The sequence below is a fragment of the Capronia coronata genome (assembly GCF_000585585.1).
Source record: "Capronia coronata CBS 617.96 chromosome Unknown acBCG-supercont1.2, whole genome shotgun sequence".
In the NCBI taxonomy this organism is placed as follows: domain Eukaryota; kingdom Fungi; phylum Ascomycota; class Eurotiomycetes; order Chaetothyriales; family Herpotrichiellaceae; genus Capronia; species Capronia coronata.
The window spans coordinates 424,752-437,612 of record NW_006912894.1 but is presented as its reverse complement, the minus strand read 5'-3'; the positions used below and the strand labels follow the sequence as shown (position 1 = coordinate 437,612).

At 51.5% G+C, this 12,861-nt stretch overlaps 5 protein-coding genes across 5 annotated transcripts; all 5 read left to right on the top strand.

The window, feature by feature from the left end:
- Window positions 1-132: 132 nt before the first annotated feature.
- On the top strand, window positions 133-636 carry A1O1_01826 (uncharacterized protein; the record flags this gene model as incomplete). The annotated part of the gene is made up of 2 exons (XM_007722738.1): window positions 133-298; window positions 443-636. The coding sequence occupies 2 exons, from the start codon at window positions 133-135 to the stop codon at window positions 634-636; spliced, it is 360 nt and encodes a 119-aa protein (XP_007720928.1).
- Window positions 637-2,535: 1,899 nt separating this feature from the next.
- Window positions 2,536-5,251, top strand: A1O1_01825 (uncharacterized protein; the record flags this gene model as incomplete). Its single annotated transcript, XM_007722737.1, has 5 exons — window positions 2,536-2,689; window positions 2,749-3,463; window positions 3,517-4,131; window positions 4,185-4,566; window positions 4,616-5,251. The coding sequence occupies 5 exons, from the start codon at window positions 2,536-2,538 to the stop codon at window positions 5,249-5,251; spliced, it is 2,502 nt and encodes an 833-aa protein (XP_007720927.1).
- A 1,620-nt stretch (window positions 5,252-6,871) lies between these two features.
- Window positions 6,872-7,250, top strand: A1O1_01824 (uncharacterized protein; the record flags this gene model as incomplete). Its single annotated transcript, XM_007722736.1, has 2 exons — window positions 6,872-6,920; window positions 7,018-7,250. The coding sequence occupies 2 exons, from the start codon at window positions 6,872-6,874 to the stop codon at window positions 7,248-7,250; spliced, it is 282 nt and encodes a 93-aa protein (XP_007720926.1).
- Window positions 7,251-8,343: 1,093 nt separating this feature from the next.
- On the top strand, window positions 8,344-10,459 carry A1O1_01823 (uncharacterized protein; the record flags this gene model as incomplete). The annotated part of the gene is made up of 2 exons (XM_007722735.1): window positions 8,344-8,736; window positions 8,786-10,459. 2 exons carry the CDS (start codon window positions 8,344-8,346, stop codon window positions 10,457-10,459), a joined length of 2,067 nt encoding a protein of 688 aa, XP_007720925.1.
- Window positions 10,460-10,876: 417 nt separating this feature from the next.
- A1O1_01822 (uncharacterized protein) lies at window positions 10,877-12,767 on the top strand (the record flags this gene model as incomplete). The annotated part of the gene is made up of 2 exons (XM_007722734.1): window positions 10,877-11,419; window positions 11,466-12,767. The coding sequence occupies 2 exons, from the start codon at window positions 10,877-10,879 to the stop codon at window positions 12,765-12,767; spliced, it is 1,845 nt and encodes a 614-aa protein (XP_007720924.1).
- Window positions 12,768-12,861: the final 94 nt, after the last annotated feature.

Below are 12,861 nucleotides of genomic sequence, written 5' to 3'. Positions count from 1 at the left end.
CCGCTTTCGGTCAAACACCTATTTGAGACTCACCACTGCAAGATCCAAGAGACCACTTTGTCTCCTTCACTTCAAGTTCCTTTCCTACTTCTCTCTGTTCCAGAACATCCTCACAAGAAACGCAAGCCCAGCATGAGACTAATACTATCGCTTATTCTCGCCCTCGCTGGATCTGCCGCCGCCCAGTTCCAATTCTTCGAGCAGTTTTTCCAGGGTGGGCAGCAGGCTCAGGCTAGTACACAAGAGAAGCAGAACGTCCCCAGCGATTCTAGCTGGTATCGTCAAAACTGGGAAGGAGGTATGTTCCAGATTGTTGTCCCAGCACATCTGAACGCGAATCGACTTGTAAATGAGTCTGCCGCACATCTGTTGGTGCTTCCAGGCGTGGTATTCGAGCTCGGGGGAAGGGAGGAAACGTGTTGAATGTTGCTGACGTGTTTAGCAACCTGCTCCAACTATCTCTGCCCCGACACACTTGCTTGCGTTCATTTTCCACACCACTGTCCCTGTCCTCATCAGGACGTGGAGGACAAGGTTGAACTAGGTGAAGGAATCGCCGTCTGTGCGAGCAAGGGAGGTTACAAGGCCGGCGAGGCTGCACGTAAGATCGAGTTGGCGAGAAAAGCACTTATTTGAAGTGGGGACGGACGTACTACAGTATTGCAGGCCAAATATGCTTGTTCTTGAGGCTGGTGCATCATGTCTGCGCCATCTGTCCTCAAGGCCGCATCAGTCTGCCCGTGGCGCACTGGCGACAGCTTCCTGCAAGCCGATGACCTCTTCGAACCAACCATAGCGGAGATTTCAACCACGGGTTTTTGAAAGCCCGAATACTGCAGGTCACCGCAACTTGGACGGTCTAGACATCTTCTGGCGGCGTTGTTTCAAACTTCCATTCCCAACTTGCATGGCATTCATTTTTGCAGGGGTTGCACGATGACGACGTCAATCCTTGTACTGTCGGATGAAAGGAATACACGCCAAACGGTCCTGGCTGACAACGACGATATGAGGTACTTTCCGAAACTCTAATGCGAATCTCGAGGCGCCACAAGTTGTGGTGACGGAAGCCACTGACAATCCTATCATGTTGCCGTCTGCTTTTCCGAAGTGGTCCTGTACCGCAGCACTATCGAGTAGAGTTTGGATACACATTACCCGTATTTCGTCCTCGTTCTCGGACTTTTGCGACCCGAGAAGGTAGCTCGTCGATGAAACGCAAAGCTGAAGCCCGAGCCGCGATGTCAGCAACGCACCCCGATCGCAGCCTAGTATATGCATCACCAGACCTTCAGGACTGTCAAGAATATGGACAAAGTCTTACGAAATGGGACAATTCTCGAAGAGGGTGGACGGCCAGCGAGCAAATCACTGTGTACAGAGTTACGCGGTTCCGCCGCTTGCGGTTCTCGCCGGGTCCAAGCTAACAAAGTAAGATCGAGACTCGACCGGCCTCCCGTCGCCGAAGATCCCAGAGCCGCTGAGCCATATCAATCAGGCTTCCAGGATAGCACCACACTATGGTGGGCTGGGCACGATACTCACAGTAATGATCGTCAGCTCGAGGTCGAGACTGGGTCGCAACCACTTGTGCAAGGCGCCAATGACATGGGATAGTGGTCCCGGCCATAACGTCGATATGTCTACCACAGTACTGATGGCTCTTTTTTTGACAGCTCAATCAGCCTACCACATCAACGGACCAGCGCCATTTTGACACCGGTCCCTCGTGTCGAGAAAAATAACGAGGGACAAATGGACTCGGATCACATCTGGTTCCCAGGTCGCCACGCATCGATGCTAATCACGAATAGCGGCTGCGGGATCTGAAATCCGATGTGTTTGGTAGGACCAAAATTCTGAAGGTCACCCAACACGTGATGCTCGGTGTTGCCGCCCTCATGGGATACTGGTACAGCAACAACAACCCGATAATTCCACAGACCATTTCAGTCTTCTGGAACGCACGGCGAGCCCTTGTAATGTACGAACCCACAAACCGTGATTCCGAGAGTTCAGCCTTGAGCAACACCACCAAGCCCCGCGCGGGCCTACGTTCAGGGTTATCAAGCAAACAAATCCCCGTGCCCTCTTGTCCGGTAGGCTAAGGGACCAGAAGACCCCTCGGCAGGGGCTACCGACTAACGCTAGTTCATTTGCTGAAGAAACCGCCACACCGCTCCCGCATGCCCTGTCCAGGTCATCTTTTCCATGCCTTTTCCGAAGGACCCTTTGTAGGCCTGGGCGGGCTTCCCAGCCTAGACGTTCTGCCTCCTCAGAAACTCAGCCCTGATCGTCGCATATGCCATGGATAGCTGTCTGCATGGACGATCTGGATAGGTTGTTGGCCGGGGCACTCCGAGTCAAGCTTTTGTCGCTCATTTGTGGGGCAGTGTGAGATCAGAGTGCTCGAAATGATGCTTCCAAAATCGTTTGACTATAAGCTGTCCGTGCCGGTGGTTCTTCCACTGTGGATGCTTGTTAAACGGCCGGCTCTTGATCACCTTTGTCAACTCTGCCAACAGCAGGTCCACGATGCAAGAAGAATATGATAGCCAGCCTGGTTCACCGGGTCCTACGAAGAGAAGACGATACTCGCGTGTGAGCAGGGCGTGCAATGAATGTCGGCTCCGGAAGATTCGATGCAATGGCAGACAGCCGTGTGATCCGTGTGAGGACTTTGATCGCCGTGAGTATAACGTGGAGAGTAATGTTTGGACGACCTGACCTGGCTTACCCTCTTGACAGACTGTACGTTTACCTCTACGAAGGGTCAGCGCACGGCAGGGGCGCCCCGAACAAAGATCCTCGAGGATCGGTTACGTCGGGCTCGCGCCCTTTTATCTAAGCTCGAAGCGCAAATTCCATCTTCGCAGCTTCATGCTGAGGTGAACAGCATTTTTGATTCGCCGCCTGGGTCCCCTTCGTCCGCCTCAGACACACCGGGTCCAACGGATCATCGGTTAGAGGATCAGTTCGAGAACATGCTCGACGGCAAAGGCCGGTTAACCTCTAACAAGAACTCCACTGCATACTATGGCGGTGGCTCAGGATTTGCGTTTCTTCATCAGACACAGCAGCTATTCAATCAAGACCCTTCCGGAAGTAATGAAGCCTCCAATGGCCCCGTTGACCTGGATGCCATGTCAAGACTCTTCGACTCTCCACTCCCAGATAAGCAGGCATTAGCGACGGATGTTCCTTTCGTCAAGCTGTTACCCTCCAGGCAGACGGCAAGGGAGCTACTTCATGTCGTTTTCCAGCAGACATATCAGCTGCTGCAGTTTATACATGGACCGACTTTCCAGAAACAGACAGATCGCATCTACGACTTGGACCCGATGGACTTTGAGGATTCCGACCACGATTTCTTACCTTTGTTTTATATGGTAACTGCGTTGGGATATGTGTTTCACCAGAAGATGCACCGTAAATATGGATGCAAGGGTACCCTCAACCAAGCGTGAGCCAATCTGGGATGTTCTTTTGTGTCTTGCGTATGCTGATCGAACGCAGGATGCGCCACGTTATCGCTGCCCGACGAATGGTAAATCTCGATCATTGCCGAGACATCCTCTCTTTACAGACTCTGTTGTGCTTCATCCTCTTCCTCATGTCAACGGCTCGACTGGCCACTGCCCATACTTTCATTGGATTGGCGGTCGCCGCGTCAATGCAGATGGGCCTCCACTCCCAGGCTTCGTGTGACGGTTTGTCCGAGTTTGAAAAGGACATTCGGCGACGGGTGTTTTGGACAATTGTCAAGCTTGACATCTACAGTGGCACCGTTCTCGGCCTTCCTGGAATGATCAACCTCGACTATGTGGACCAACCCAAGCCGAGCGGTCATGTGCGGGACTACGAAAATGAAGACAGTGGGGGGTTTGCTTCGATAAGCACGAGGAGGATGTTTGCTGCGTCCGCACAATATCTCGACGTTCTCTTGATCATGGGGAAGGTGACACAGAAGCTGTATCCTAAAACTGATTCAGAGGCCCACCGAGTCAGCGGATCCAAGGGAATCTACGTGAGCAATGCCATCATCTCGGAAATTGAGGAAGACTTCAAGACCTGGAGGGAGGGGTTGTCTAGCGCTCTCGGTTCATCCGACCAAAACGACTCCTTGAGCAGGTAATGAGCATTTCCCGTCAATGCTTCGACCTTTGGGCTAACTACGGTATTAGCATTGTCTATGAGCTCGAAATGGTCCACAATTTCGGCCACATCCTCCTTTACCGACCTTTTCTGCACTATCTGGCAAGGACCAAGAGCGACAATCCTCCTGATCCTCGATTACTGCGCTGTGCAACAGCTTGCATCAAGATCTCCCGGTTTACCATTTCGCGATCGGATGCAATGCTCAAGCAAGGGTTCCTGGCACCGGCGGCATGGCAATCTGTCTACACGGTGTTCTTGTCTCTCGTGACATTGGTATTCTTCCTGGCAACCCAACACGGAAACAAAGAATATGCGGCTATACAGAAAGACACAGAATGTGGGATCCGGATCCTCGCCAGCACATCTTGCTTGGATATTGGATCGAGAAAATGTTTGGAAGTATTGAGGGTGAGTTTCATCAGGTTGATGCTCGTGTCCCCTTGCTAATCTGGCTTAGATCCTCACTCGGAGACTGTCACCGATCATCGACCTGGATATCGACAATATTGCTGCTGTGGCTAAACCGCTTTGCAGGAGCCTCGGCTGCAGTCCAAGGGGTGCTCTCCCGTCGGAGCCGCCACCATCGCATATTGACAAGGACGCGAAACCCTTCAGACTGGATAAGGCCGGTAGGAAATTGCCGAGAGAGCCTTCTGCAGTGCCGAAGAACCAGCGTCAATTTGTTCATCGTCCTCCACCGACGGCTCAGCAAGTCCCGGCTATGAACGTGCACTCGTCCAATATGAACATATACCAGCCATCTCCAACATTCTCATACACAGCACCCCCTCCAATGTTGGGACAACCCATGGGCGGAGGAACTGCTGGTCAAGGCCCGGGCTTCTCCATGTGGGATCTAGATCATACTCTAGGGCTGGACGGAACAGGCACATTTGGAGATTCGGAAATGAAGGTACCGTACACCGGGGGGTTTGCTTGGCCGACGGAAGTAACTGGCGAACCAGATGCTGCCGGCAACCGTACTCATACTGTCCGGAGGGGTTCACGCTCACAGCCAGTGAGCCATCCACTGACACAGCAAGACATTGCAGCCTTCATGCGTATCAATCCGGGAGATGAACCGTTCCTTTGAAGGCCGAAGGTTCAAAGCGGTTCCAGATGAGCCTAGCATATGGAAGAGGACTAATTCACACCGGACCGAGCGATATACGACCGACGGCGCTGTGGAATACTCGGGAGGACAAGCTATCTTGCTGGTTTGCATGGTACCATTCTTCGGTCCCTTATATGGCCCAGTGGACATTGCCATCATGGGCCGGGAGCAGGCGTTGTTTAACGAGTTATGAAGACATGAATGGGGTACTATGAACGACGACCAAGGTTTATGCTTTGTACGAAATGTAATTGAAATCAACTTTTGCACCTCCATTCGATAGCAGATGTGACCAAGGACGCTGGCTGTCAATGTGTATCCAAGGAGTTGGACACCATCAACCGATCAAAGATGCCTACCTACATGTTACTGTTATGCCTGATTCATATAGAGGTTGATCTGCAGGCAGCCATGTCAAACAAGCTCTCAATATCTATCGCAGGACGATTACTAACACTTTTACCCTCCTTAATGTACCTTTGCCTTCACCCCTTGATTAGACTTCCCACGGAACTCGGACATATGAGATTTGTCAAGAGTTCCATCTCTACCTAGTACTAGTACGTAGTAGGTACATAAAGTGCTGTCATGAGACTAGGGTCTTGGGAAGACATGGATACAGATGACAGTTGTCGACCGACGTATGATAAAGTCTATGACGCTGCCAGTCAGATATGCCAAAGAGAACACCGGAAATTGCCTCAAACGGGAGATCACTATAATGTCATTGTGTCCATCCTGGCACGACAGTTATAACTTACGGACTGGATATAGGTGTTATCCGGCGGATCGCGTTCTTTTGTGCACATCAATGACGATCATTATTGTCCCACTCACAGATTCGAAGTGGTGGGTGATTCTCTGTAAAGTAACTGTGTACGTGTACGTACTTCATTCTCAACTACGTCCGGGACAGTTGAAGTGTGCGGCATAAGTTGGATTCATTTCGACCCCTCTTGTGTCTCGATGGGATTGGATGTTCAGCGGAGCCTCCTGGCTGGGACAGAATAGGGATGCCGAATATTTGTTGGTGCCCTGTACAGACAAATCCGTGCTACCTTCTTCTTTTGTGTCGAGAGGCTCGCTGGGTCAGGTAGGTCGAGGTAAGGCTGGGCGCTTTATCGACGTAGGAGTCTTCTGATTCTTGGAACGGGCTGAAGTGAGGCTGTAGAGCGAGGAGGAGTGATGAACATCACCTCAAGTCGTCTTCAGCCCTTCAAGTTGTGCGAAGTGAAAAGCTGCACTGCCACAGCTGCGCCACAGGTTGCCAACGGGTGACGTCACACCCCCTTTCAGCCCGACAGGCACCGCGAGGCAGAACTTGAAACGCAGGCACAAAACAAGAACTTGAGGCTGGAGAGCGGCTCTTTATCAACTTGAACTCTATACTCCAGCGATATCAGTTACCTCTCGCTTACTCTTCCTATTACTCTGTATCATCATAAATCTCAAACAGTCGACCTACAATTGTTTCCAACAGCACCGGATAGAACCCGTTCTCATCCCTCAGGAAGCCGATTCCAAGAAACACCCCTCACTCTCACTCTCAGGCAACTGGCAGCGAAGCATCGATACGCATCACATCGCATCGCACCCACCATGTCGGACGCCCCTCAAGCTCTTCTTATCGTCCTCATCACCATCCTCTGTAAGTTTGGGCCTTCAACATATGAGACTGGCCAAGTCTCTGCCCCTCTCGACATCAGGAACCGCAAGAAGCTAACTTCCCTGCGTCTGTTTCATAGTACCACCGGTCGGCGTCTACCTAGTTGCCGGCTGCGGATTCGACCTCTTCGTCAACATCTGCCTCACTCTTCTGGGCTATATTCCGGGCCACATCCACGCGTTTTATCTCGAATACGTCTATTTCGACCGCCGAGACCGCGCGAGACATGGCCAACTCACAGGTCGTCCTGCGCCGGGGGTCTATTCGGACCGAGTCCAGAATGGTGGATTTCAAGGCTATGGGACGATGTAATTTTTCAAGTACAGAAGGATACGCGAGGTTGTGATTAAACACCATTGGGAAGCGCGTAGAGCGTGCGCCGTAGGGGTGGTCCAGAGTCATACATGAATGCTGAGTACAGTTGCGCGGTCAGCAAGCATGGCGGAAACCATGTCCGCAGCCTGGATCAGTGGATAATGGGAATGGGGTTGCCGCTGGAAGAAACGATTGTGTCCTGCAGTGCGGTGTGTGATAAAGACAAGTAGACCGCATCAACATTGAGGACTGATCTTTTCCTAAGGCCTTTTATTACTCCATCTGCTTTGATGCTTGAGAGGCAGTTTTATGACATGGCCATGGCCGTCTGGGGAATTGAGCTTTCTGATACGACATAAAGATCCGATTTCCAATCTTTCCCCGACAATAATTGTTTGGAGTATATTCTCGGGGTATATTTTCGGGGTATATTCGTATAGAGAAGCCCTATGAAATTGGACAGATACTCAGACCGAGTTTCTTAAGCACCGACAAATCTGAAGCTATGCATTGACCCCGCTGGAGGTTTGGCCAGGCCTCGTAGCTGCGCAGCTGTTGGTCCGCACAGCCAGGATGAGCCAGCCCGACACATCGAAGTACATGGTGACTTCAAGATCTCTTTGTCTGGTTGACAGGAAACGCTTACTACCTAGGTACCCTTCAAGGCCTCCCACCTCGGGGCTGTGCTGTTAAGCTGCCGTTAGTTCAACAGCCGGCGCAGCACCAAGTGGCATGGCAACGCTGGTAAGGCGCCAATGATATTCTGAAACAGCCGCCTCGCCTCGCACGCAGTGGTGGAGATGTACCAGACCAGCAAACCTTGGTGTTCAGATGGATCCTCCGTCGCAGTCAAAATCAGCAAGTCTGGTCCGGTGCCGAACAGCATCCTATATCAACGATCGGTAGTCGGTAGTCGGTACGACAGACTAACATCTCCCGGGTATCAACGCAGCTCATCAGATGTTACTCAAGACTTCGATGAGTGAGAACGGTAAAGCACTCAGAGACAATTCAGCAAATCCTTTGGCACTTCGCGATCGAGGCAGCATAAAGTCGGAGGGGCTATCCTTCAGCCGGATTCGACTTGCATATGTCTGGACCCAATTTCATCGAATTGTCAAGCCCATATCGCCCTGGTCCCTATGCGATAGATGGCCGCTTCCATAGTCGTCCGCGCAGTAACTCAATCGGGTCGCATCATCGCAAATCTGCCTCTGCCAACTACAAGCCGATCCTGACGCGGCAAGATGAGTATGACAATGCCGGGCTCCACACCCAAGACGACCAAAATGTCTCGTCTATCAATCTTGGTAGGGGAAGGATTGACAAGTATGGCATAGACTTGGTGACGGAGATTGTGGTGTGTACGTTTGCGGTGCTCGTGTCGGTTCCATTCATATGGCTGGCTGTGGCCATGGCCAAAATGCACCATGAGGAAGTCACGGAGTCGAGGACGGACTTCGTCAAGCAGGCCACTAGCACGGTATGAAACATCTTATCCTTGGTGACCGACAAAGTGTTGACAACTTTAGGTATCAACTCTGTTCACCATCTTGTTCGCCGCCGTCTTGGGCTCAACATTAAGACACTTTGCTACATGGAGACTGCAGCGAGGTGTGAGCCTCGGGTTGTTGGAGCAGGTCATGCAAAGCCGAACTGTTTTCAGCGCCGTGACGACTCAAATCTCGTTTCGAGCCTTCAACCTCACGGCCTTGGTTCTGTTGTGTACCTGGACATTTTCCCCGTTGGGTTCTCAGGCCTCCCTTCGCCTCATTCACACAGGCACGACGTACACGACAGAGACTGGAAGCGTAAGCTACGTCGACACGATTACCAACCAAGTGTTTGATTCGGTTTCTGGCGTGGATTCCCTCTTGACGGCACTGAAACCAATGTATATCAGTTCCGTTCTGGGACCGGCCACCATGAAAAACGGGACAACGGATCTGTGGGGCAACGTCCGAATACCATGGCTGACATATGATGCAAGCAAAGACAATAACGGATGGACTACTCTTTCACGAGACCACCTGACCGAAGGTGCTTATTCGTCACTCGTTGGGATTCCGGTTGCGTCGCTGACGGATCGCAACTCCAGTTTCGCCCTGGAAACAACATATATGAATTTGGATTGCGACAAACCCGAGATTGAATCACTAATTGACATTGGTTTCAATGTGACCTCTAGTAATGGAACCTTCTTGGGTCCCAACACCACCAGTCCCGATGACAACGCAATCTACCCATCATGGCAAGTGGCGATGAACGAGTTTGTGGACGACAGGGTCTACTATTACGGCTACCCGGAGCTTCTGGTCAATGCTAGTGATGCCAACCTTCCGCAGGCGACGTTTCTCTTTCAGACTAGAGGTCCATGGGTGTCTCGATGCAAGATCAACCAGGTATACGTCGAATCTAACGTCACCTGTATATCGGTGACAGATTCCTCACTTCCAGTGTGTTCGGTCGGAGGACAACGACAATCACCCAACCGACATGCCCCATCCACCGTCACCACGCTGAGCTTTCCCAGCACGTTTCGTTACTTGATGCACGAATGGATCATGGCAACCGATCCGACACGCAGCTCGGGATACTCGACGTTGACTGAGTACTACCTGCAGAACACCAGCGCCGCCTTTATCTTGAGCGGCAACAATCGTGAATATGCCGACTTTTCCAATGTGACAGCAGAGGCATTCTCTCAACGGCTCGGCCAGCTGCTCAACACGTGGGTCCTTGCTGGACAAGTGTCGGCCAACACAATGCAATTTACTCTGAATACTCGCAACAGCACTGCGCTATATACTGAAGGTCGTCTCGTCTACCTATGCTCCTGGCGGTGGCTAGGGGTTTATGTGGCTTCCATTGCGGTCATGTTCATTACAGCACTTTTCAGCATCTGGTGTGTCGCCCAGACCACGATTCCCGATGTTTTGGGCTACTCCTCATCTCTGACGCGGGATTCCAAGTTCTTCAACTTTGTTAAGGGGGGCAGCACCCTGAGTGGGATTGCCCGAGCCAGGAAGCTCCGCGAGCTTGAGGTCAAGCTGGGCGAGGTCATTGAAGAGTCAGACGATGGTCGATTCCGCAACGAATTTGTCAATGATCTAGACCCTAGGATGAGCGACGACCGACGAAGGTATCTTGCCATAGCATCACCAGAGTATTTGCGGACTCCCGAGCGCGGGACGTTGTACATTTAAGCGGGCCATCATCATATACTGATATTACAATATCTGGGCACAAAGTGGCCGTCATTGTCAACAAGTATTCTTGTGACTAAAGTATCCGCTGCTCAGCTGACAACAACCAGTCATTGTCAGAATTCACCATCACTGCCTACGACATTGAAGGCAATGAATGCCAGGGGTGGCAGCCTTGCCGCTTTCAAGGTTCAGCCTTATCACGTGAATGCGCCAAGGCTGCGCGTTCTAATCTCAACGCGTCGCGCGTCACTTCAGTGCCTTCCTTCCTTACCCCCATTAACCCACCACGCTGAACATCGCGACGACAACTTGACTTCTTGGATGACAAGAATCTGCCACGACTCTGACTAGGTGTCAGGGAATCTGTAGAATCATCCTTGTTCCGACCGCTGTTCTCATTTCTATCTGGCAATCATGGAAGCTGCAGTTCAACCCGCCCATCAAGGTGTACCTGCCTTGCCAACCCAACAACTCACACCTACCTCGAAGAAACGAAACTATGACGGCGAGATAGTCGACCATACACTCCATACTATCACGCCTCCTGAGGAAACGCGAAGTAGTGGAATACCCGTCACTCACTCTCGTTCTGGATCGCCCGCCTTGAGCAGAGCCAGTACTGCTTTGACTGACATTGGCTCCACGCCAGCCTTCAGTCCTTCTCCATCCGACATGGCCACTGAGACCAAGAAGAGGAAGCTGACTTTTGCCGAGCGAGAGGCTGCTGAAGCTGTGAAACGGGAGGACAAGGACGAAAAGGAGAGGCAGAAAGCCGAAAAGGAGAAAGTCAAGGCAGAGGCCAAGGCCAAGAAGGACGAAGAGAAGAGACGAAAGGACGAAGAAAAGGAAGCCGCTCGAAGGGCACGAGAAGAAAAACAGAAACAAAAGGATGCCCTGAAGCAGGAAAAGGAAGCAGAAAAGGAACGGAGAGCCCAAGAAGCACTCAAGAAGGAAAAGGTATGTATGGTCATGTTGTGGCCACTTCGGGTGCTGACCATTTCAGGCACAATTGCGCATTGGTGCCTTTTTCGGCCGACCAGCCGCTGCTTCAACACCACCTGCCAGCTCGGATGACGCTTCTGTCGGCACATCAAGGAGATCATCCATTGTATCAATCGATATGGGACCGAGTCTGGTAGACGCCAAACCATCCAAGACAACGAATCCGGATTTCAGCAACTGGATCTTGCCGTTCTTCGTCAATGAACATATGGAACTGGCACCGTTCAACCGTTTCCGCTCCCATACTAATCCATTTGACGATCGGCAACTGGAATTGAACCAGCCAATCACTCCTGAAAAGATCAACTTTCGATTTCAGAAGCGTCGGCGGATGAGACGGATCAAACCAGTCAAGACGATTGTGGAGGAAATGAATGCATTGGCCGATGATGTGGTTGACCTGGCCCAACAGCTAGATGATCTTGCTGGGGTACCGTACAAATATTTCTTTTTCCGCGAAGATGTCCGACCAGCATATCAAGGCACTTACACCAGGGTTGTATCACCCCGTTCCGCACGCAAAATTGCCCGCAATCCATCTCACCGAGGTCTTCCGGACACCAATTATGATTATGACAGTGAGGCGGAATGGCAGGAACCCGAAGAAGGAGACGACGATCTTATGGATGAGGATGAGAAATCTGAAGATGAGGATGCTGACGAAGATATGGATGACTTTCTTGACGATGAAGGAGAAGTCCTCAAGCGACAGGCTCTTGTCGGTGATATGGAGCCCAAGTCTAGTGGATTGTGTTGGGATGGAGAAGACTGCCAACCTGAAAATGGTTTCGACTTGACCATCTATCGAATGGATGTGCTGCACGATTCGACCACGTTTCCCATCGACCCCTATTCCACGACACATTGGTCAGACATCGGCAAGACAAGTCCGAAGAAACGTGCAGACAAGATACAACCATCGACCGCAATTGCTGCCATGCAAACCCCACGACCTCCTCTTGTGGCGGTTGACGGGAACAGTGCCACCTCTGTTTCGGCTTCGGCGTCGAATCTGCTGGGTTTCGTCTCCACCCAAAGCCCAGGAGAAAACAACTTTTCAATCTCAAAGTCTGCCACGAACAGTGCAGCAGCTGGAAAGATACCCAAAATGGTACCAGCGGACCTTCTTCCTGCGTTTAAGAATGCTATATCTGGCAGCAGTTTGACGAAGGCCGGCATGGTTGAGGTTCTCAAGAAGCAATTTCCCAAATGTTCCAAAGACGCCATCAAACATACCTTGGAGACGATTGCCGAGAGGAAGGGAGTGAAGGAGGTTGACAAGAAATGGGTGTTGATTGAGTGACTGACTACCGATCAGTCATGCCTTGACGAGACTCCCAATGTGATATTGTACAGTACTGATAGACGGAAGCGGGGGTCAGATGGGATCCGGCATT